The sequence below is a fragment of the Bos javanicus genome, chromosome 23 (genome assembly GCF_032452875.1).
Source record: "Bos javanicus breed banteng chromosome 23, ARS-OSU_banteng_1.0, whole genome shotgun sequence".
Classification (NCBI taxonomy): Eukaryota; Metazoa; Chordata; class Mammalia; order Artiodactyla; family Bovidae; genus Bos; species Bos javanicus.
The window spans coordinates 29,487,062-29,512,811 of NC_083890.1; the positions used below are offsets into that span (position 1 = coordinate 29,487,062).

A 25,750-nucleotide genomic window follows, 5' to 3' on the forward strand; every position below is an offset into this window, starting at 1 on the left:
TCTATTTTATCACTGGCATCTCAAAAACAAATTCAGCATTAGACTTCCATGGCTGATGTTTCATTTGTTCACAGTTCATTTCTATTACCTAAGAATGCATTGTTGAACACTAGACAAGCCTTTTGCAGGTACACATGTATAGATTGGCTTCCCAGGTGGCTCTAGTGGTAAAGAACCCTCCTGGCAATGCAAGAGGTGTAAGAGACGTGGATTCAGATTGTGGGTCTGGAAGATCCCCTGGAGGAGGAAATGGCAATCCACTCCAGTATTCTTGCCTGGAAAATCCCATGGACAGAGGAGCCTGGAGGGCTACAGTCCAAAGGGTCACAGAGTCAGACCTGACAGAAGTGATTTAGCATGTACACACATATATATGTATTTATATCTATCTATATATATATGTATTTATGTATTTGATAAACAATTCAAGAAGCAATATAATTTCACATCTCAACTGTCTCATTGCTTGTTTATGCTTCAGAAGATACCATAGACTTCTTCAAATCAGAGTTTCCTTCTGATCACCCTCCTCAATGCCTTCTTCACTTCCTTGTTCCTCAAAGTATAGATCAGTGGATTTAGTACAGGAGTGACCACACTGTACATAATGGCAATGATCCGTTCCTGGTCCATGGAGCTACCTGAGGCAAGACGAATGTAAATGAAAAAAACAGGACCAAATAAAAGAACAACTACCATGAAGTGAGAGGCACAAGTGGACAGTGCTTTATGGAGCATGCTACAAGAATGGGTCTTGAAGAACAGATAAATAATAATGTAGAAATAGGAGAGAAGGGTTAGAAAGAATGAGCCCATGGCAAAAGTCCCTGTGACATTATTGAGCAGCCACTGGTTGAGCTCAGTGTTCCCACAGGCCAGCTTGAGCAATGGCTTAACATCACAGAAGAAGTGATGGATGTGGTTGGAACCACAGAAGTTTAAGTGAGATGTCATTACTGAGTGCAGCAGGGCATGGAAAAAACCAGTGATCCAGATAGTGACAGCCATCTGGGTACAGACCTGATGACTCATGATAAGAGTGTAACGAAGTGGTTTGCAGATAGCCACAAAGCGGTCAAAGGCCATCACGGGCACCAGCATGGCCTCTGTACTACCCAGAAAGTGGAAGAAATGAAGCTGGCTTATGCATCCCAAGAAAGAAATTGCTTTGTGCGTAGAGAGGAAGTTCTCCAGCATCTTTGGCAGAGTCACCGTGGAGTAGCAGATATCTAGACATGACAGGTTGCCCAGGAAAAAATACATAGGAGAATGAAGTCTTGGATCAGAGATGACAACTATCAGGATGGCTCCATTTCCAGCCAAATTGAGAAAGTAAATTGTAAGGAAAACCATGAAGAGAACCGGCTGCAGTACTTGGATGTCTGTCACTCCCAGGAGGAAAAATTCAGTGACGGAAGTTTGATTCAGCATCACCTAAAAGACAAAACAATAATGAAATGCTATCTCCTGTGGGCTTCCCTGGTGGCTCAGCCTGTAAAGAATCCACCTGCAATGCGGGAGACCTGGGTTTGATCCCTGGGTTGGGAAGATTCCCTGAAGAAGAGAACAGCTACCCACTCCAGTATTCTGGCCAGGAGAATTCAAAGAGCCGGACATGACTGAGCCACTTTCACTTTCATCAGAACCAAAGGCCTCCTGCTGAGGATTTTCCTACCTAGACATCATATTCTGAGGGAGAGCATTGTTATTTTAACCATTTACAGCACCAGAAATTGTATAATATTTGGACCATTAACTTCATAAATATTAAGGTTACATGTTGGTAATGAACTGTTTCTTAATCACTTTTTTTCTTCATTAGGTTTATCATTATTATTTTTTCCTTCACCCAGAGATTCAGAGGTTGTTGCCAGCCTAGCATCTTATCTGGCTGTGAACTTCTACATTCTGATACAACTTCCCTTTTGTCATCCCAAGTCAGCTCTAACAGAGGGGAAACTTTCAAGCACTCCCCACTGCTGTCTCTTGACTTAGTAGGAAACCACCTGAAGGGTTTCACTTCAGAAAAAGACAATGAGAGAATAATAAGAGCTAAAGGAATCTGAATAGAGATGTAAACATTAAAGTGCTCCCTATAAAAAGGAAATCATCTGAAGTTTGGAAAATCCCTGAGAGGAGAGACAAAAGATTTTAAGTGACTAAAATAAAAAAGTGAATTAGGGGACATTTCTAGGGATCCTGTGGGATTCTAGGCTTTATAACCAGATAAAGTTTGAGAAATTATCTAACTTTTATTACACCTTTATGAAAGACTGGCTCCAAGGGATTCAGAGTAATTTTCCATAATCAGTCCAGTTCAGTCACTCAGTTGTATCCAGCTCTTTGCGACCCCATGGACTGCAGCATGCCAGGCCTTCCTGTCCATCACCAACTCCCAAAGTTTACTCAAACTCATGTCCATTGAGTTGGTGATGCCATCCAACTGTCTCATCCTCTGTCATCCCCTTCTCCTCCCACCTTCAATCTTTCCCAGCATCAGGGAAATTAATAATTATTATTAATTTTCCTTAATAGCCAAGTATATTTTGTAAAGTGTTAAACTCTGTGACTCCTGCTTAAGATATAATTGTCATGCCAGATATTATTTTTGGTTCTCTACACAAAACAAAATCGTATCAAAAATTCATTTGGAGAAAAAACCTTTTCCTAACATTATAAAAACAGCAACGAAACTTTCTGAAACAAATGATTTATTTCACTGCATCATAAATGTTTAAAGATTACATATCTACTTTTGAGAATATCTAGAGATATGGCAATAAAATTGTAGGCAGTAAAGAACCTTCATAATCTACAAACACAAGGTTCATTATAAGATAAGAAACAGGTCTAAATCCTTGGCTTGTAAATTTAGTACAGGCAAGAAGACAGATAATATGGACAACTCTCCAGCTTGTCTCCTAGTTCATTTTCCTACCTGGTTGAGTGTTCAAACTCACAGTTAAGAAGGCTTATCAGGTTGACACTCCTGAAAAGTAAATGGTATAAAAATACTTGAAAAATAAAGAGTAGAAACATATTTGACGTGATGGATTACAGTATATGCTCTTCATCTTCTAAAACCTCTTCTTGCTGAAATTCTGCCTGTTTTTATGATCCACAGATCTTTAAACATATCATCCCTAAGAGAGGATGTACCCTGGTGAAGATTATTATAAAAATTAACATGTTACTTTTCTTTCCTTGTAATATAAGAAAATTCTCCTCGGGGAATTCATATCTTGAGTTCCATTTTTGTTGTTGTTCCTATTTTCTTTGCTTGCTGTGTTTCTTTCTTAGTTTTAGAACCACAAACAGTTTGAGACAATTCACAATGACCTCATGTTTTCTTAAATTACCTTTTATTTCCTGGGACCAGAGGTGTGGATGCATTTTCTTATCTTGGGCACTTTCCTTCAAAAACTCTGTAAGAAATGGAAGGAAATTGAGCAATGACAGTTAAAGAATGAGGGCCAGTGATATCCCATTGATCCCTACAGAAAGATATGTGTATTTCAATACCTTTTAAATATTTTGCTCATTTATTACTGTGGTTCTATGGAAAACAACAACAAAAAAGAGGAATATGGAGAAGTAGTATTGTTTTTGTTTCTTCTAAATCAGATTCTTCACTGTTGGGATTAACACTAAAATATTTTCTTTAATTTTGGGGTCCCTGAGCTCACATTTCTCTCTGGGACAATGAGGCTGGTCTCTCCAATGTGTATCTTCACTTCTTCCTATATCCTTTAGGTAAAAATAATTTATCTGATTCATTGAAGGAGTACCTGTATGTGATCTAACATCTATCAAAGTTTTCTAATTACAGTTATGAATGCCATGTACTTTATATATCTTTCTACTGTAGTTTATTTTTCTTCCTTTGCTGAAACTTATTACATATTCATCACATTAATAGTTTCTTGTTCTAGGATATGCTATAAATAGAATACAAATCAATAAGAATTATTGTATACTCATTGTGTAAATTATTGTTCTCAGTCCATATATTTTTATTTCTGTCCTTCCTTGAAAATCTCCATATCTTTTTTTATTCCCCCCTACATCTTTAAAGTGATGCCAAAAATGCTAGAGGGCTTCCTGCAAGCGGTATTTATTTCTATGGCTGGGTCCTTGACCCAGTTCTTTATCTTTGACTCTCCCAGGATAGCTGGATGCTTCTGGGTGGTTGTCAAAGAACATAATCACTACTAGTAATTATTACCCTCTCTGCCACTCCCAGATGGTACTTGGAGCTGGTGGACATAGCCCGTCTATCTGGCTTAATGGTGGATGGATTGGTTGTGGCCCTGATGGGCCCAGTTGAAGTTCTGTGGCCCAAACAAAATAGCCGCTTTCTCTGTGACTCCATGCCTTTGATAAGCTTGACCTGCTTATCATTCAATATTTCTATTCAATAGAATGTGAAGGACTAGAGAGCCCTTCAAGAAAATTAGAGGTACCAAGGGCACATTTCATGCAAAGATGGGCACAATAAAGGACAGAAATGGTATGGACCTAACAGAAGCAGAAGATACTACGAAGAGGTGGCAAGAATACACAGAAGAACTACACAAAAAAGATCTTCATGACCCAGATAATCATGATGGTATGATCACTCACCTAGAACCAGACATCCTGGAATGTGAAGTCAAGTGGGCCTTAGGAAGCATCACTACGAACAAAGCTAGTGGAGGTGATAGAATTCCAGATAAGCTATTTCAAATCCTAAAAGATGATGCTGTAAAAATGCTGCACTCAATATGCCAGCAAATTTGAAAAACTCAGCAGTGGCCAGAACACTGGAAAAGGTCAGTTTTCATTCCAATCCCAAAGAAAGGCAATGCCAAAGAATGCTCAAACTCCTGCAGAATTGCACTCATCTCACACACTAGTAAAGTAATACTCAAAATTCTTTAAGCCAGGCTTCAACAGTACATGAACCATGAATTTCCAGATGGTCAAGCTGGTTTTAGAAAAGGCAGAGGACCCAGAGATCAAATTGCCAACATCCGCTGGATCATGGAAAAGGCAAGAGAGTTCCAGAAACACATCTATTTCTGCTTTATTGACTATGCCAAAGCCTTTGACTGTGTGAACCACAATAAACTGTGGAAATTCTGAAAGAGATGGGAATACTAGACTACCTGACCTGCCTTTTTAGAAATCTGTAAGCAGATTAGGAAGCAACAGTTAGAACTGAACATGGAACAACAGACTGGTTCCAAATAGGGAAAGTAATATGTTAAGGCTGTATATTGTCACCCTACTCTTTTAACTTATATTCAGAGTACACCATGAGAAATGCTGGGCTGGAAGAAGCACAAGCTGGAATCAAGATTTCCAGGAGAAATATCAATAACCTCAGATATTCAGATGACACCACCCTTATGGCAGAAAGTGAAGAAGAGCTGAAGAGCCTCTTGATGAAAGTGAAAGAGGAGAGTGAAAAAGTTGGCTTAAAGCTCAACATTCAGAAAACGAAGATCATGGCATCTGGTCCCATCACTTCATGGCAAATAGTTGGAGAAACAATGCAAACAGTGAGAGATTTAATTTTGGGGGGCTCCAAAATCACTGCAGATGGTGATTGCAGCCATGAAATTAAAATACGCTTGCTCCTTGGAAGAAAAGTTATGACCAACCTAGATAGCATATTAAAAAGCAGAGGCATTACTTTGCCAACAAAGGTCTGTCTAGTCAGAGCTATATTTTTTCCAGTAGCCATGTATTGATGTGAGAATTGGACTATAAAGAAAGCTGAGTGCTGAAGAATTGATGTTTATGAACTGTGGTGTTGGAGAAGACTCTTGAGAGTCCCTTGGACTGCAAGAAGATCCAATCAGTCCATCCTAAAGGAAATCAGTCCTGAATATTCATTGTAAGGACTGATGCTAAAGCTGAAGCTCTAATATTTTGGCCACCTTTGCGGAGAACTGACTCATTGGAAAAGACCCTGATGCTGGGAAAGATTGAAGGCAGGAGGAGAAGGGGACGACAGAGGATGAGATGGTTGGATGGCATCACTGACTCATGGACATGAGTTTGAGTAAACTCCAGGAGTTGGTGATGGACAGGGAGGCCTGGCGTGCTGCAGTCCATGGGGTTGCAAAGAGTCTGACATGACTGAGTGACTGAACTGAACTGAAGTGAACTGACCTGCTCAGACTCTAGAGTGAGTGGTCTAGGTGGGAACATTATTCATTAATTGTGTGGTCTCCTTCATGACTCCCTTTGAACTTATTGTTGAATTTTCTTTAATATATATTGGATTCATTTTTTTTTTTGTACAAATGATCTGTTACAGTGTTTAATTATCTCATATTTAAATGTGATATATTGCTACTTTTATTCAGTTTTAATTTAAATTTTTGGATAGAAAAATTTTTTGTAAGTTTTGTTCATTTTTAAAAGGTGAATTCATTTCTATTTTTAGTTGTATTTCATATCCTACTAACTTTTCTATATAATCATTGTTGCTGTAGCTGAATATTTGATTTGTATATGTTGGTTTTTATTAGGCAGCATTACTTAAGCTTCAAATTCATTTTAAATTTGCTTCTTATTTACATCGATTTTATTGTTACTGTTTTAAATGAACAGACTTTCAGAGCACTTTTAGTTTCACAGAAGAATTGAGCAGAAAATACATAGTTCCTACATAACCCCTCTTTGTTTCCCACACAGCCTCCTCACTACCAACATCTCTACAGAGAAATACCTTTGTTACAATCAATGAATCAACACTGGCATATCATTCCTGATTAAGCCCGTGTGGTGGCGGTGGTTTATTCGTGAGGTCGTGTCTGACTCTTGCGACCCCATGGACCGTAGCCAGCCAGGCTACTTTGTCCATAGAATTTCCCAGACAAGTACACTGGAGTGGGTTGCCATTTCCTTCTCTAGCCCACCGTTTACATCGTGTTTCATTTTTTGTGTTGTACATTCTATGGGTTTGGACGAATGCATAATGTCAGGTATCCACAGTTACAGTGTCACACAGAATGGTTTTCCTGCCCTAAAAATCCCGAGTTAGATCTCTCTATCTTTCCCTCCCCAGACTCCTGGCGACCACTGATCTTTTTATTCTCTTCAGTTTTGCCTTTTCCAGAATGCCATGTACTTGTAATCTTCTTTCACTTATTAATATGCCTTTAAGATGCCTTCATGTCTTTTTGTGGCTTGATAGCTGTGCTTTTTTTTCTTTTTCTTTTTACCTATCCATTGTATGGATATGGCTTCCCAGGTGGCAGAGTTAGTATAGAATCTCCCTGCCAGTGCAAGAAAGGCAGGAGATGTGGATTCAGTCTCTGGGTTGGGACGTTCCCCTGGAAGAAGAAATGGCAACCTGTTCCAGTATTCTTGCCTGGAAAATTCCAAGGACAGAGGAGCCTGGTGGGCTACAGTCCATGGGGTCACAAAGAGTTGGACACAACTGAGACTGAGCATGCAGGCATGTGTAAGGATGCACCAGTGTCTATTCACCTGTTGAAGGGCATCTTGTTGACTTCTAAATTTCAGCAGTTATAAATAAAGCTGCTATGAGCATCCATGCGCAGGTTTTTGTGTGAACGGAAGTTTTCAACTCATTTTGGATAATTTACAGTTTTTATAATGTCAAAAATAATATGCTCTGTATTATTTAAGATTTTTGTCTCTTTCCTTCCTCTTCTTCTATTTACTATTTATTTTATTATTTAATTACATTGGCTGAGATCTATTACAGTAGCAGGGATGCAGTAGTGGAAACCTTTATTTTTCTTTCATATATTAAAAGGATATTTCTAAAGTTCTTCACTGCATGTGACTTTGGCTGCAGTTTTTTTTTTTTTTTTTATGGCAGCTATTTAAAATTCTTTATCTGTTAGAGGACATTATATTTTAAGTCTGATTTCTGGAGAACTGTCATTTTCTTTTGTGGTAATGTGTTACAGCCGTCCATAATGGTGTTTGATGAGTTGTTCCTTTTAGTGCCTTTGTAGTTGCAAACACCTTTCTTCTATAGGTGGGCTTCACTGATGGCTCAGTTGGTAAAGAATCTGTGTGCAATGCAGGAGACCCCGGGTTGATTCCTGGGCCAGGAAGATCCTCTGGAGAAGGGATAGGCTACCCACTGCAGCATTCTTGGACTTCCTTTGTGGCTCAGCTGGTAAAGAATTCTGCTGCAAAGTGTGAGACCTGGGTTTGATCCCTGGCTTGGGAAGATCCCCTGGAGAAGGAAAAGTCTACCCATTTCAGTATTCTAATCTAGAGAATTCCGTCGACTGTATAGTCCATGGTGGTCGCTAAGACTTGGACATGACTGTGCAACTTTAAAGATTCTGACACAACTGTGCAACCTCACTTTCTTCTGTAGGTAAGACTTCTTATTTTTTAACTTGATTCTGAAGATTCAACAAGTTAGAAATTAGAGGGCTTTCTTTTCGTTCTGCTCAGTTCAGTTCAGTCATTCAGTCATGTCCGACTCTTTGCCACCCCATGAATCGCAGCACGCCAAGCCTCCCTGTCCATCACCAACTCCCAGAGTTCACTGACTCACATCCATCGAGTCCGTGATGCCATCCAGCCATCTCATCCTCTGTCGTCCCCTTCTCCTCCTGCCCCTAATCCCTTCCAGCATCAGAGTCTTTTCCAATGAGTCAACTCTTCGCATGAGGTGGCCAAAGTACTGGAGGTTCAGCTTTAGCATCATTCCTTCCAAAGAAATCCCAGGGCTGATCTCCTTCAGAATGGACTGGTTGGATCTCCTTGCAGTCCAAGGGACTCTCAAGAGTCTTCTCCAACACCACAGTTCAAAAGCATCGATTCTTCGGCTTCTGTTAGGTAGGTAGAATAGGGAAAAGGAGTCCAAAATGGCGGTGGCTAAAAGACAAGGAAGGGAAAAGCCCGCGAAAATAGAACAAAAGAAGGTCTGAAGACCGGAGTGAGGACCTCAGGTAAAACAAACAACACTCCTGCCTGGCCCAATTTACATAGGACAGGCCCTCTATTTTATTTACATATAAATAGAGGAGCCAAAGCTGGCTCTTTCGCTCTCTCTCCGTCCCATGCACTGGGACGCTCTTCTCCTTGTGTCTTTGGATTGACGTGCCCTCTGGCCTTGAAGATGGATTTTCCTGCTATCTTCTAAATAAAATAGAGCTGAAACACTGAGCTGTAACACTGATTTGTCTAAGAGCTATAATATGGTCCATTCGAGACCTGAGAGCTATAACACGGTCTATCCAAGACCTGAGAGCTGTGACACACAGAGGGGGCTTTAATGTCCGTCACTCCAAATCTTTGTTGTGATGAGACAAAGAGCCGAGGAACATACACTCGCGTCACATCTATGGTGCCGTGACTCAGGTTTAACCTGGCTGAAACAATCTCCACGCAGAAGAGGCCAGGCACAGCAGGAGCCCAACTCAGCGAAGCTCCCGCACTAGAAGCAGAAGGCAAAGAAACCCAGCGCAGGGGAAGGCCCATCGTGCTGGAAACCAGGACAGCGAAAAGCAAACTCAGCAGAAAGCTCATGTGGCCCAGTCTCAGATTCCAGAAGACCTCCGGTTAAGGTAAGGTCCTCGCTCCTATGGCTGGAGGGACATGCCTAACGAAATCTTAATTCCTTTACAATCTCTCATTTCTAGTTTCCTCGAACCTCCTGCGAAGAGGCGGGTGGCAGGGGGCACAACTGAGGGACTCTGGAAAGGCTACTCCTCAGCATGTCCCAAAGGCACTATCCGCTGAGCCCTACCCAGTAGCTGTTACACAAGCCGGTGGGGGTTCTTCTGTCCTTTCTCTTCTCTCTGCCAAGGATCAGACCAATGAAACTGCGTACCGGTCAGATATTTAGCAAAATTTCCAGCGGGCTATGAAGGGGATTCCTTGGCACGTTTTCCCCATTGCTTTTTCCTCCTGTCCTTCAGCTGTCTTTCTGGGTGGGGACGTAAGCCCGACCAAAACCCAGGATGCCCAGTAATAAAAATCAGGCTCTGAGGTCTCATTGCAAAAATTCATTGAGAGTAAGTGATAGATAAGAGGTTGACTTGTTAAGATTCAGAGAGAAGCGCCCACTCTACAGGGTACTGGCCATGGAATGAGGCCTGGCTAGGTTTTGCAAGCGGGGTGAATTCATATGCTAATAAGTGAGAGGATCATCCCAGCCATTGGGGAACCACGCAGTCCTCCATCTTTTGACAGTGTCTTGGAGCTGTCCTGCCACCTCTGGGTGTGTCTGTTGGCTTATAGATTGGGGATTAAGGTTTACTTGAATTTGACTTGTCATCTTGGACCCAATTGATTTTAATTTGTTTACTTTATACCCTTGTGCTATGTCATTCTTTCAAAGGTTGTGCTCTGCCCACTTCCCTCCTGTTTCATGCTCTTTTCCTGAGCCCCATCCAGACCCACAAGGTTGCCTCTAAAATCTTCTGGAGAGACAACCAGAAAATAGCTGGCCTTGGGAGGGAAATACCCTATAATATCCAACCCCCTAAGCCTACCCAGTACTGGTCACGCTAGAGACCTTGGGGATGCCCAACTCCAGCCAGGGGGTCCCAGGAGGTCATCATGCCTTGACCTGCCTAGGGATCTGGTCCTCAAAAGGTTGTCATGCCTCAACCTGCTCGGGGATCTGCTAGTCCCAGGGGTCCCAGGAGGTCGTCACGCCTCAACCTGCCCAGGGACCCAATTCTTGGGAGACTCTCACACCTCGACCTGCCCAAGGATTCGATCTCTAGGAGGCTGTCACGCCTCAGCTTGCCTGGAGATCTGTACCCTGACCCGGGGACGCCTGGCTTTCAGGTTTTAACAGTACTAGGTTAGATGAGCTTCAGTTCAGTTCAGTTCAGTTCAGTCGCTTAGTCATGTCCGACTCTTTGCAACCCCATGAATCGCAGCACGCCAGGCCTCCCTGTCCATCACCAACTCCCAGAGTTCACTCAGACTCATGTCCATCGAGTCAGTGATGCCATTCAGCCATCTCATCCTCTGTCGTCCCCTTCTTCTACCCCCAATATTCCCGTCCACGGTGGGCAAACTAGCAATGAGTTACAAACCCCTTAATTCTACCCAGCACTGGTCACACTGGAGACCTTGAGGACACCCAAACTCCAGTCCAGGAGTCCAGGAGGTCATCACGCCTTCACCTGCCTAGGAATCTGGTCCTCGAAAGGTTGTCATGCCTCAACCTGCTCGGGGATCCACCAGCCCCAGGGGTCCCAGGAGGTCGTCATGCCTCGACCTGCCCGGGGATTCGATCTATAGGAGGCTGTCATGTCTCAGCCTGCCCGGAGATCTGCACCCTGACCCGGGGACACCTGGCTCAGGATGCAACAGTTCTGGGTAAGATAAGGTTCAGAAAGACTCACCCCTAAGGATGTCCACCTATAAAAACAAAAAAAGTCTATTATCTGTGAGACTGTGCCCAGTCTCAGCAATAACTCAGGAGCCCAGTAAGAACCCCATTGCCTTTCTGGAAAGGCTAAAAGAAGCACTCCAAAAGTTTACCAATCTGAACTTAGACTCTTATGAGAGACAGGTAATTTTAAAAGACAAATTCCTGTCCCAATGTGCATCAGATATTAGAATTAAGTTACAACAGCTACAACAACAGGACCCTGGTGCCTCTTTAGATGAGATGGTCCAGATAGCCACCAATACCTTTTATAACAGAGAACAGGAGAAGGAGGCCAAGGCCCAGGAGAGGGAGAGAAAGAGACAAGACATGCCCAGATACTGGCCGCCCTCCAAAAAAGCCGTATGGCAAACCCCGAGTCCTTGAAGTACAAGGCATGAGACAAATGCCTCATCTGTAGACAGGCAGGACATTGGGCCAAAGTGTGTCCAAACCGTGACAAGTCTCCTAGAATGGCTTGCCACAAATGCCATCAACTGGGACACTGGGCAGCACTCTGCCCTCGAGACCCAAGAGCCTCAAGGTCAAGCACCAAGCCTACCCTCACGATGGTTCAAGAGGACTGAAGCGGCCTGCTCCAGCCAGCCCGCCTGTCGCAGATAACCATCATGGGGCTGGAGCCAAAGGTGCAACTGGATGTGGCAGGTAGGTCCGAGAATTTCTTGGTTGACACAGGGGCTACCTACTCTGTCTTGATCTCCTACTCTGGAGCCTTCTCTCAAACCTGTACCATTTTGGGTGCTACAGGAAAAGCCATGAAAGATAAAATATCCTTCAGAGTGTTAACTCAAAGCTTGGGATCTAAGCCCTAGCCTATAGCTTACTTATCCAAGAGGCTTGATCCAACTACCCGAGGTTGGCTCCCCTGCCTTAGAAATCTTGCAGCTATTGCAATCATGATAGAAGACGCTTTAAAACTCTCCTTTGGGGGCACACTATTTTTACCAGCCATCAAGTAAGATCAGATCAGTCGCTCAGTCGTGTCTGACTCTTTGCGACCCCATGAATCGCAGCACGTCAGGCCTCCCTGTCCATCACCAAATCCCGGAGTTCACTCAGACTCATGTCCATCGAGTCAGTGATGCCATCCAGCCATCTCATCCTCTGTCGTCCCCTTCCCCTCTTGCCCCCAATCCCTCCCAGCATCAGAGTCTTTTCCAATGAGTCAACTCTTCTCATGAGGTGGCCAAAGTACTGGAGTTTCAGCTTTAGCATTATTCCTTCCAAAGAAATCCAGGGCTGATCTCCTTCAGAATGGACTGATTGGATCTCCTTACAGTCCAAGGGACTCTCAAGATCTTCTCCAACACCACAGTTCAAAAGCACCAATTCTTCGGCCCTCAGCCTTCTTCACAGTACAACTCTCACATCCATACATGACCACAGGAAAAACCATAGCCTTGACTAGACGACCTTTGTTGGCAAAATAATGTCTCTGCTTTTGAATATGCTGTCTAGGTTGGTCATAACTTTCCTTCCAAGGAGTAAGTGTCTTTTAATTTCATGGCTGCAGTCACCATCTACAGTGATTTTGGAGCCCAGAAAAATAAAGTCTGACACTGTTTCCACTGTTTCCCCATCTATTTCCCATGAAGTGATGGGACCGGATGCCATGATCTTCGTTTTGTGAATGTTGAACTTTAAGCCAACTTTTGCACTCTCCACTTTCACTTTCATCAAGAGGCGTTTGAGTTCCTCTTCACTTTCTGCCATAAGGGTGGTGTCATCTGCATATCTGAGGTTATTGATATTTCTCCCAGCAATCTTGATTCCAGCTTGTGTTTCTTCCAGTCCAGCGTTTCTCATGATGTACTCTGTATATAAGTTAAATAAGCAGGGTGACAATATACAGCCTTGACATACTCCTTTTCCTATTTGGAACCAGTCTGTTGTTCCATGTCCAGTTCTAACTGTTGCTTCCTGACCTGCATACAGATTTCTCAAGAGGCAGATCAGGTGGTCTGGTATTCCCATCTCTTTCAGAATTTTCCACAGTTTATTGTGATCCACACAGTCAAAGGCTTTGGTATAGTCAATAAAGCAGAAATAGTTGTTTTTCTGAAACTCTCTTGCTTTTTCTATGATCCAGCTGATGTTGGCAATTTGATCTCTGGTTCCTCTGCCTTTTCTAAAACCAGCTTGAACATCAGGAAGTTCACGGTTCACATATTGCTGAAGCCTGGCTTGGAGAATTTTGAGCATTACTTTACTAGCGTGTGAGATGAATGCAATTATGCAATAGTTTGAGCATTCTTTTGCATTGCCATTCTTTGGGATTGGAATGAAAACTGACCTTTCCCAGTCCTGTGGCCACTGCTGAGGTCTCCACATTTGCTGGCATATTGAGTGCAGCACTTTCTCAGCATTATCTTTCAGGATTTGGAATAGCTCAACTGGAATTCCATCACCTCCACTAGCTTTGTTCGTAGTGATGCTTTCTAAGGCCACTTGACTTCACATTCCAGGATGTCTGGCTCTAGGTCAGTGATCACACCATCACAACTCCTAAATGGGAGAGGACATTTATGGATGTCTTCAAAGAATCCTCAGATATCAAGTAATATCCAGGCCTCACTATATCCCCTTGTGAGGTTCTTAACCCAGCCACCCTCCTCCCTACCTCTGAGGGCTCTCTCCCCTTTCAGTCTTGTCTAGAAACCTTGGACAAAACCCCGAGAGGGATTGTCAGAAGATCCTCTGACCAATCCTGAGGAAATCTGGTATATTGATGAAGCAGCTTTGTCTTGGATGGAAAAAGAAGAGCCGGGTATGCAGTAGTCTCCAATTTTGAGACCATAGAGACTAAGCCTCTGCCACCAGGTACTTCAGCCCAATTAGCTGAGCTCATAGACCTGACTCGAGCTTTAGAGCTGGGAAAAGGAAAAAGAATAGCCATTTACACTGATTCCAAGTATGCCTTTCTGGTGCTATATACACATGCGGCTATTTGGAAAAAAAGGGGCCACTTGACCACCCGAGGGTCCCCAATCAAATATGGTGATCAGACTCTTTGACTCTTGGAGGCAGTCCATCTGCCCACTGAGGTTTCAGTCTTCCACTGTAAAAGACACCAAAAAGGGAACACGGAAGTGGCACGAGGGAACCAAGCAGCTGATCAGGCAGCTAGGAGAGCAGCATTATATAACCATGACCTAATAGGGATTGCCACCTTAGTTCCACAGACTAATTTGCCAGAAACTCTTTCATATACTGAAGGTGAGACTCTTAAAGCTAAGAGTGAGGGCTTTCAAGATCATATGGGGTGGTTCCAAAAGGAGGGACTCCTTTTTCTGCCTGGGAACCTCCAATGGAAGTTGGTTAACTCCTTATATGCCACTACTCATTTAGTAGAAAAGGTCCTCCAAAGATTACTAGAAAGGTCCTTCAGAGGAACAGGCTTCCAAACAACTATAAGACAGGTGGTCTCCTCTTGTCCCACTTGCCAATTAAACAACCCCCAAGGAGCTCGAAGACCCCAGCTGGCCCAGCCCGTCCAACAACGTGGGGCCTACCCAGGAGAGGACTGGCAGATGGACTTCACCCAGATGCCAGTTTCTCAAGGGTATAAATACCTATTAGTCATGATAGATACATTCACAGAATGGATTGAAGGCTTTCCCACCCGGACTGCGAAGGCTGAGGAGGTGGTAAAAAAAACTGCTCCATGAAATCATTCCAAGATTTGGTTTGCCCAGGTCATTACAAAGTGACAACGGGACATCATTTACTTCTAAGGTCACCCAAGGGGTCTCAAAAGCATCGGGCATTACTTATTATCTCCGTTGTTCCTGGAGGCCTCAATCTTCAGGAAAAGTAAAAAGAGCCAATCAATTCTTAAAATCAGCGATAAAAAAGATAACCCAGAAGACCTCCCTGGGATAGAAGGAGGCTTTACCAATAGCTCTCCTCTGCACCTGCATTGTCCCTAAGGAACAGGTTGGTCTTAGTGCTTATGAGATGCTATATGGGAGACCTTTTGTTTAAGTCAATGACCTCTTCCTAGATCCAGAGGTTCAGACCCTCCAGTCTTATACCATGGCCATTGGGCAATTCCAACAGGATATACGTTTGTGGGGTATGAACCAGGACCCAAAAGATTCTAAAAAGTCACCACTATATGCTCTAGGAACTCAAGTCCTAATTAAAGTCTGGAAAGATGGGTCCCCAAAGGCTCAACTCCAGCCCACATGGAAGGGCCCCTACCCTGTAATACTTTCCACCCCAACAGCAGTCAAGGTACAAAGACATGACTCCTGGATTCACTACTCATGAGTCAAGCTGTGGGAAAAAACAGAAGAGGACACTCAATATACCTGTGAGCCCCTGGGAGATCTCAGATACCTATTCAAGACTACAAATGAGTGCCATTCTAATGAACACCCCTAAAATCAGGTTTCTGGGGATAAAATTTCTCAGGATAACTCTAAAGAGCCAACACAGCTTGACAGAGACCATACTCCAAAACAGACAGGAGATAGATCTTCTTATTCCTGAACAAAGCGGGACTTGAGCCATCCTGGCCGTGTGAATTTAAAATTGACTAATGCCCCTATTAGTCCTTGTTATGCTATATTGATGATGCTTATGATTATTCCATATACTGTCAATTGTCTAACCTGTTTTGTCTCTGCCCAGGTCAACCAGCTACAACATGACGTGCCAGTTCAACAAAGATATAAAAATGTCACACACCCTTGGACACCGCTATAAGGACTCTGAGGCTTGAGACTAACAAGACGGGGAGGCTCAGTACCCCTCTCCGTCCCAGTTCAGCAGGAAGTAGCCAGAGAGACTTCGACGCCCCTATTTCCAAAGAACTGAGCCTCCCATCTCTTGAGGGGGGAATGTTAGGTAGGTAGAATAGGGAAAAGGAGTCCAAAATGGCGGTGGCTAAAAGACAAGGAAGGGAAAGCCCGCGAAAATAGAAGAAAAGGTCTGAGGACCAGAGTGAGGACCTCACGTAAAACAAACAACACTCCTGCCTGGCCCAATTTACATAGGACAGGCCCAGGGAGAGATAAACATATAGAGGAGCCAAAGCTAGCTCTCTCCCTCTCTCTCTCTCTCTCTCCCGCGCGCTGGGGCACTCTTCTCCTTGTGTCTTTGGATCGACGTGCCCTCACGCCTTGAAGATGGATTTTCCTGCTATCTTCTAAATAAAATACAGCTGTAACATTGAGCTGTAACACTGATTTGTCTAAGAGCTATAATATGGTCCATTCGAGACCTGAGAGCTATAACACGGTCTCTCCAAGACCTGAGAGCTGTGACACGCAGAGGGAGCTTTAATGTCCATCACTCCAAATCTTTGTTGTGAAGAGACAAAGAGCCGAAGAACATACACTCACGTGACAGTTCCTTGTAGGTGGCACTACTGCATACACGACTGCGCAACTTTCATTTTCTTCTGTAGGTAAAACTTTTTATTTTTTATTTGATTCTGTGGACTCAAAACTCAGATAGGAGGGGTCTTGTCTTTGGTTCCTAGTGGTAGCACTGCTGCATAAGTTTTTGGTTTCTCTTACCCGAGCTACCTCTGGTTACATTTGAGAATTGGCACTTTGCTCCCTGTAGTACCTCTGTCAAGGTGTCATCCAGTACTCCTGTTGTCACTGCTTGTGCCTCCGGGGTTGTTAGCGCCTTGCCCATCTGGTGTCACTGGCATTGCCACCTAGGGCACTGGAATGGCTGGCACATCCACTGCACCCAGGGCCTCCTGTGTTGCAGGCTCCAGCCACCACAGGAAAAGGGTGGAGGTGGCTGGAGATCCAGGGTTGGGAGGGTCCCCGTATTGCCGTATTGGGTTCATAGGCATTGCTGCTGTGGGTGGAAGCTGCCTGGAGTTGGAGTGTCTCCACAGCTAGCAGGATGGGGTCCCAGGTCTCACTGTCTCTGCCACTTGGTTGCCTGTGGCCATGGGGACTGCTGAGGCTCGGAGGCTGGAGTCATGTGCTGTCTCCCCTGAAGATACTCTGTTTTCTGGGACTGTAGGTTCAGCTGCTCTCCCTGCAGGCTGGGAATTATAATCCCCACCCCTCCTCTGCTTCTGGTTGTGCCTTTTCTATATGTTCTAGTCCAAACACTTATATGAACAGATACGTGGAATTCTCTGGCATCTTGGGGTGTTGGGCAGAGGCAACTTTGTTAAGTTATGGATGTTTTACTGGTTTTAGATGGAAGGGGAGCGGCAAAGGGAGCCATACAGCCATGATGCTGATGTCACCTTGAGCCCATATATCTTGCTGAGGAGACTACCAGGAAGAATTGTGAAAGTTCCAAACAATTTCTTTAGTGGACTATTATAAAATACATAAGGAATGAGATGAGCTAAAAACCAAACCATTCTGCTTTCAAGCAGAATTTAGAGGAAAACTAAAGAAGCCAGGACAGTTCAGACTCAAAAGTTTAACTATATGTAAGTCGTAGATACTCTACATGGTAGAAGGTTATCAAAGTAAAAATGATGTTGAGGCAAAGATCAAATTCTAAGGTGCTGGGAGTAAAATGTGGCCTTTGGTTAGAGATCTCAAGGATGTGGCTATAAGATCCTTTGTTGGGACCTCAGTAAAATAAAGAGGAAACCTAGATTAGATTCTAAAACACTTAAGGTCATGTCTCCTAGACGCTCTAAGCTAGAAAAGAAAATCTCTAAGAATCTTAAGGACATGACTTATAGACTCTTTCAACCAGACAAAAATGTTCCTAGAAATCTTAACAATATTGCTCCAAAGTACCCTGACCCTCAGCCCAACTCAGTGAAAAGCTTGTATCAATTTGTCTAATTGGGTATATCTTATTAATAATTGTAAGGCCCTAAATTATTTTTAAAAAGAATTTTATTGGCGTTATCATTTTCAATTTCATCATATTGGGCTTTAGGGGCAAATTTAGAAAAATGCCCCCTCTTGAAAGGTAGGATTTATTTCCTCTCTCTATGAAGAAATATGAGGTTGGTCTGTAACTTCTTAAACTAAGAGAATATCATAGAAATGATGTTAATTCTGGTTATGGGTTTTTTCTTTCAATGACTAACAGCTTTTGCGTTAGTCTGCTGGCCCTCCAAGTCCCTGCATTTTCCCTGCTGAGGAAGTACAGGGTAGTCACAAGGAGAAAGTGGAGGAGGAGAGAAAAAAAAGGGAAAGATTTTATCAGTTCCCAGCCATTCTATGTCCAACTTTTACAAAGAGAAACTGGAGAGAGAAAAACAGGGAAAAATTTTATCAGGTCCTAGTTATTCCATGAACAACTGTTCAAGTTAACTTAACCAAGAGGACCCAGACTTTCTTTAGCAGAGTCAACTCTTGCTGTTTTCTGGCCCATGGAATAATGCAATTTAATGAAAAAAGTGGTTTTAAATCAGTAAAATTTTAAGTACTATTGTGTTATCAGTCAGTTCAGTTGCTAGGTCATGTCTGAATCTTTGCTATCCCATGGACTGCAACATGCCAGGCTTCCCTGTCCATCACCAACTCCCAGAGCCTACTCAAACTCATATCCATCGAGTCAGTGATGCCATCCAACCATCTCATTCTCTGTCTCTTTCCCAGCATCAAAGTCTTTTCCAACAGTTCTTCGCATCAAGTGGCCAAAGTATTGGAGTTTCAGCTTCAGCATTGGTCCTTACAATAAATATTCAATGAATATTCCTTTAGGATTGACTAGCTTGATCTTGCAGTCCAAGGGGCCCTCAAGAGTCTTCTCCAACACCACAGTTCAAAAGCATCAATTCTTTAGTGCTCAGCTTTCTTTATGGTCAAACTCTCACATCCATTCATGACTATTGGAAAAACCATAGCTTTGACTAGACGGACCTTTGCTGGCAAAGTAATATATATGGCAAGCACTTTTGAGTAGCAGTATCATTTAACATCTCAACTGTCTCATTGCTTGTTTATTTATACCTCTAAGAGTTCTCTAGATTTCCTAAAGTCAGGGCCTCCTTCTGATCACCCTCTTCAAGGCAACCTTTACTTCCTTGTTCCTCAGAGTATAGATCAGTGGATTTAGTACAGGAGTGACCACACTGTACATAATGGCAACAGTCCGGTCCTGGTCCATGGAGATACCTGAGGCAGGACGAATGTAAATGAGAAAAACAGGACCAACATGAAGTGGGAGGCACAAGTAGACAGTGCTTTATGAAGCATTCTGCAAGAATGAGTCTTGAATAAAAGATAAATAATAATGTAGTAATAGGAGAGAAGGGTTAGAAAGAATGAGCCCATGGCAATGGTCTCTGTGACAGTATGAAGTAGCCACTCATTGAGGTCAGTGTTCCCACAGGCCAACTCCAGCAATGGCTTAATATCACAGAAGAAGTGATGGATGTGGTTGGAACCACAGAAGTTTAAACGAGATGTCATTACTGAGTGTAGCAGGGCATGGAAAAACCCAAAGATCCAGACAGTGACAGCCATCTGGGTACAGACCTGATGACTCATGATAATAGTGTAACGAAGTGGTTTGCAGATAGCCACAAAGTGGTCAAAGGCCATCATGGCCAACAACATGACCTCTGTGCTGCCCAGCAAGTGGAAGAAATGAAGTTGGCTTATGCATCCTAAGAAAGAAATTGTTTTGTGTGTAGAGAGGAAGTTCTCCAGCATCTTTGGCAGAGTCACCGTGGAGTAGCAGATATCTAGACATGACAGGTTTCCCAGGAAAAAATACATAGGGGAATGGAGTCTTGGATCAGAGATGACAACCATCAGGATGGCTGCATTCCCAGCCACATTGACAATGTAAGTTGCAAGGAAAATCACGAAGAGAACAGGCTGCAGTACTTGGATGTCTGTCACTCCCAGGAGGAGAAATTCAGTGACTGAGGTTTGATTCAGCATCACTTGAAAGAAAAGACAAAATAACATATGGAATGCGATCTCTGATGGAAACAGAGTCCCACAGCTGAGGATTTTCCCATCTAGACAATAATATTTTGAGGAATTGCTATTTAAATAAGGTCACGTGTTGGTTATGGACTGTTACTCAAACCTTTTAAGAATTAGATTTATCATTAATATTTTTCTTTCTTCCAGGAAAGAAAAATGCCAGACTTTCTTTAGCCAGACTATCATCTTCTCTGATACAACTTGCCTTTTATCATCCTAAATCAACTCCAAAAGCAGGTAAATTTTTAAGCACTCCACCACAGTGCTATCTCTTGACCTGGGAAGAAACCATCTGAAGTTTTTACTTAAGAAAAATAGACAATGAGAGAATAATAAGAGCTATAAGGAAATCTGAATCGAGATGCAGACATTGGAACACTTCGTATAAAAAGGAATCATTCAAAGTTTGGGAAATCTATGAAAGGAGAAAGATTTGATTTGACTAGAATAAAAAAGTGAATCAACTAGGGAACATTTCCAGAGATCCCCTGGGATTATTACTTTTGTAGCTAGAGAAAATTTTGAGAAATTATCTAACCTTTATTACATCTTTGTTGCAGCCTGGCAGGGCAGAGATCAGAACCTGCCCCATGACAGGAGGGTGCGGCAAACCGCGCCCCCGAGATTGTCCTAGGAAGCATGCCCGATGGACATATGTGGAGCTGGCCGTGCTCTCTGCTCGGCTTCACTGGCTGCCCCTGTGTCCGTCCTCATGGAAACCAAGCAAGATGTTCCTGATTAACAGCAGAGCCTTAATTTTACTCCCTCTTGATGGTGTGCTGATCAAACTCCCCAGTGTAGCTATTTCCTAATGATCTCATGTGACTTGTGCCAATAAAAGTGAGGGCTGAAAGGAGCCATCTTGTCTTCCTGCCATGGAGAGCAGGAGGGCCCCCTGACTCCCCGCTTGCCAAATATATGCATCTGTTTTTTCATTATGTGCCCCCCCACCCCCGGGTTTCAGGTCTTCCTCACCTGCTATGCTGGACGCTGCACATCTTTTTTGTAAAGATGGCTTCAGGAATTCAGAGTAGCCTTCCTTGATAGCCATGTATATTTTGTATACTGTTAAACTTTATCACTCCTGATCAAGATACACATATGTCGAACATCGTTTTTGATTCTCTGCTTGCAAAAGAAAATTACATAAAAAAAATTCCCTTGGGGGAAAAATCTTTTCCTAACATTTAAAGAAAATAACAATGAGATTTTCTGTACCAAATATTTATTTCACTGCATCTTGAATATTTATCAATTACATATTTACTTTGGAGACTATCTAGAGATATGGCAATAAAATGTAGGCAACAAAGAGTCTTCATAATCCACAAAGACAAGGTTCATGGTAAGATAGGCAACAGGTCTAAACAAGAAGACAGAGGATATGGGCAACTCCCCAGCCTGTCTCCTGGTTCATTCTCCTACCTGATTGAGTGTTCAAATTCATAGCTAAGAAGGCTTATCAGATTGACACTTCTGAAAAGTAAATAGTAGAAAAATTTTTGAAAAATAAAGAGTAGAAAAATATTTGATGTGATAGTTTATACTGGAATTACAGCATAAACTCTTCATCTTCTGAAATCTCTTCTTTCTGAAGTTCTGCCTGTCTTTTATGATCCACAGATCTTGAGATATTCAAAGCCTGAGAGAGAGTGTCCCTGGGGTTTGGGAGGATTATTGAAAGAATAAACAAGTTACCTTTCTATACCTGCAATATAAGAGAATTCTCCTTGGGGAATTTCGATCTTGAGTTCCATTTTTTTCCTTATTTTCCTTCCTTACTCTCTTTCTTTCTTAGTTTCATAACCACAGACAGTACAGTTCTCAAGGGCCTCAGGATTTCTTTAATTACCTTTCATTTCCTGGGACAGAGATTTGGATACACTTTCTCATGTTGAGGACTTCCATGGAAAAATGGAAGGAAATCGGACAATGACAGTTAAGGAATGAGGGCCAGTCATATCCCATTGATCCATACAGAAATTGATTATCATTAAAATATTATACTCATTTATTCCTGTGATTCTATGGAAAACAAAAAAGAGGACTAGGAAGAAGTAGTATTGCTTTTGTGCCTTCTAAATCTGAGTATTCATTGCTGGTAGTAACATTTAAATATTTTTTTTTCAATTTTGGGATCCCCAAAGCTCAAATTTATCTCTAGGAGACTGAGGCTGGTCTCTCCAATGTGTATCTTCACTTATTGCTGTACGCTTTAGGTAACAATATTCTCTCCGCTTCATCCAAGGAATACCTATATGCAATTGACATGGATCGAAGCATTGTAATTATTGTTGTATGCCATGTACTTTGTCCATCTATCACAGTTCATTTTTGTTGCATTGCAGCTCATTATATATTCATCACAATAATTGCTTGTTATAGTATGCCATGAATATAATACAAATAAATAATTATTGTGTGCTCATTGTTTAAGTTATTGTTCTGATTTCACATGTTTGTATTTCTGTCCTTTCTTGACAATCTCTACATCTTTAAAGGGATGCCAAAATTGCTGGAAGACTCTGTCTCTACTCACAAAGCAATTTCCTTCTTCAGATGCATAGCCAGCTTCATTTCTTCCACTCCCCTGTGACATGGGGACTTCAGGTAGGTGGCAAAGAGCGAGCTATAGAAGAGGATGAGCAGGGAGAGATGGGAGGTGCATGTGGCCAGGGCTTTCTTTTTCCCCTGTACTGATGGCACCCAAGCTACAGCAAGGAATATATGGGCATAAGAGCTTATGATGCAGAAGAGAGGGCTGATTCCTCAGAGTCCTGTCAGAACAATCATCAGGTCCTCACTGAGGTGGGCATCAGAGCAGAAAAGCCTTAAGAGAGGTTTAAAAGTACACACAAAAAATGAGGCGTCTCTAGATTAGTATAGAATGATAGGTTAGCATCAAGGTTTGGGTCAAAGAGTTGGAATGGGCCATTCCCCCTGACCCACCCACCAGTAGTGCTCATCTGCAAGGAGTCATTAGGAGTGTATAGTGCAGAGGATGGCAGATGGCTGCGTAGCAGTCGATAGCCATGACAGTCAAAAGCAGGTTGTCCATATCAGCAAACTGCAAAGAAATATAATTGGGCCAGAGAGAGAGAGAGATTGATCTCTACCACATGGATCGCTGCTCAGTGTTACGTGGTAGCCTGAATGGGAGGAGAGTTTGGGGAAGAATGAATACAGATATATGTATGGCTGAGTCCCTTTGCTGTCTACCTGAAACCTACATAACATTGTTAATCGGCTATACTCCAATAAAAATAGAACTTAAAAAAAAAAGTGAAAATTGCTCAGTCATGTCCTACTCTTTACAATCCCAGGGACTATATAGTCCATGGAATTCTCCAGGCCAGAATACTGGAGTGGGTAGCCTTTCCCTTCTCCAGGGGATCTTCCCCAACCCAGAGATGGAACCCCAGTCTCCCGCATTGTGGGCAGACTGTTTACCAGCTGAGCCATAAGTGAAGCCTGAGAATATTGGTGTGGGTAGACTATCCCTTCTCCAGCACATTTTCCCAACGCAGGGGTAAAACCAGGGACTCCTGCATTGCAGGCGCATTCTTTACAAACTGAACTATGAGGGAAGCCTAAAAATAATAATAATAATAATAAATAGAAATAAATAAAAAGGAAAGGTAATATAATAATATAATTCTCTGTGCTACACAATATATCCTTGTTGCTTATCCATTAAAAAGGAAAAGAGAAAAAAAAAAAAAAAGGAAAAGAGATAAGCAACCAGGAAACATTGTGTAGCAGATAGAATTATAGTGATTATCCTGTAATAACTTTTAATGAAGCATAATCTGTAAAAATAATGAATGACTATGCTGTACACTTGATAGTAGGATAATATTGTAAATAAACCATAATTCAATTTTAAAAAGATAAAAGTAATTAAACTTGCTAAGAAACTAGATCTCAATTTTTCCCACAGTTACACATTAGAGAAAAACCTGGAGAAATTTTTTCTTGAGAAAATTTCCTATAGAGAGTGTTGAGGAATAAAATCAACAATTAAGCAGAAGCCGAATATTGATTTGGAAATAAAATTAGAAAGATTACTTAAAACTTCACAATTTCTGCCTCATTACTGCCCTGTCTCCTTAAGTAAGAATAGTTGGAAGAGACTGACATACAGGCATAAACTGTTATACATGTCCTTTTATTTTGATTGTTCTGAGAATTTCTGTCATGAAAATATATCACAGTTGATCAAATTATTTTCATACATCTATAAATAAAGTCATCTCAGTTGAGACCTGTAACATCATTAAACAGAGTCAGTGCTTCCCTGCTGTACTCTTCCCAATTTCTGGATCACAAAATAATGCGGTTGAATTAAATAAGTGCTTAACCTTCTCTGTTTAGGGTGACAGTGTATCATGCAGCTATAGGTAATCATGTACTCCTCTATAGTTTACAGCCTCCATGTAGGTTGGATTATGTCAAAAATTTTGTTCAACAGAAATTCTGAGACAGTCCAGAGTGTAAGATATCTTGCCCCCACATAAGTCTTTTATTAACAAAACTGAAATTAAGAGGCCAAAGAGGGTAGAATTGGAGGATAGAAGAAACATGTGAGTAAGATCAGAACCAAATTCTTTGGATTTACAAAAGTGAATGTAAACAATTTGAATAGTCTATCAGCTCAAAATATTCTTTTACAGTCTTACTTGTCTGTATCTCTATTTAATGTATTTTTTTTTGGCTGTGCTGTCTGGCTCTGTGGTATCTTAGTTTCCTAGCCAGGGATTGAACCCGGACCCTCGAGAGTGAAAGTGCAGACTCTTCATCACTGAACTGCCACAGCATTCTGTATCTCTAAATAGTGTTCAGTGCTGGCCCTCACCATGGTTTCAGGTCCAGTGGCATTTCTAGGAACTTAGAAAGTGAGAAACATAGTAATTCTTGTCAATTAGCTCCAAAAATACTTCTGCAATTACTATTTAATAGTTTTCACTTGGTATAAGTTTGGTGACAGATAAGAAAAACAATACAAAAACTTTTTGTGAATTCTTCCTATTTCATTGGAGGAGGCAATGGCAACCCACTCCAGTACTCTTGCCTGGAAAATCCCATGGATGGCGGAGCCTGGTAGGCTGCAGTCCTTGGGGTCGCTAAGAGTTGGACGCGACTGAGCGGCTTCACTTTCCCTTTTCACTTTCATGCATTGGAGAAGGAAATGGCAACCCACTTCAGCGTTCTTGACTGGAGAATCCCAGGGATGGGGGAGGCTGGTTGGCTGCTATCTATGGGGTCACACAGAGTCAGACACGACTGAAGCAACTTAGTAGCGGCAGCAGCAGCATATTTCATTGGTATTACATCATAATATATCATGTTACAGTCTGTGAAAATAAGTATAGAAATCAAAAAGCTAAATAAAAAGGAAGAATTTTGAAACTCAATTTTCCATGACCAGAAATTGAGGGGAAAATAACAATAATGAACTAGAAAC

General features: G+C 42.2%; 1 protein-coding gene and 1 pseudogene across 1 annotated transcript; both read right to left on the bottom strand.

The window, feature by feature from the left end:
* Nucleotides 1-504: 504 nt before the first annotated feature.
* LOC133235897 (olfactory receptor 12D1-like) lies at nt 505-3,675 on the bottom strand. Its single transcript, XM_061397681.1, has 2 exons — nt 3,360-3,675; nt 505-1,434 (listed from the first exon to the last, which is right to left on the bottom strand). The coding sequence occupies exon 2, from the start codon at nt 1,429-1,431 to the stop codon at nt 505-507; it is 927 nt and encodes a 308-aa protein (XP_061253665.1). The 5' UTR covers nt 1,432-1,434; nt 3,360-3,675.
* Nucleotides 3,676-19,327: 15,652 nt separating this feature from the next.
* LOC133235985 (olfactory receptor 12D1-like) lies at nt 19,328-20,244 on the bottom strand (annotated as a pseudogene).
* Nucleotides 20,245-25,750: the final 5,506 nt, after the last annotated feature.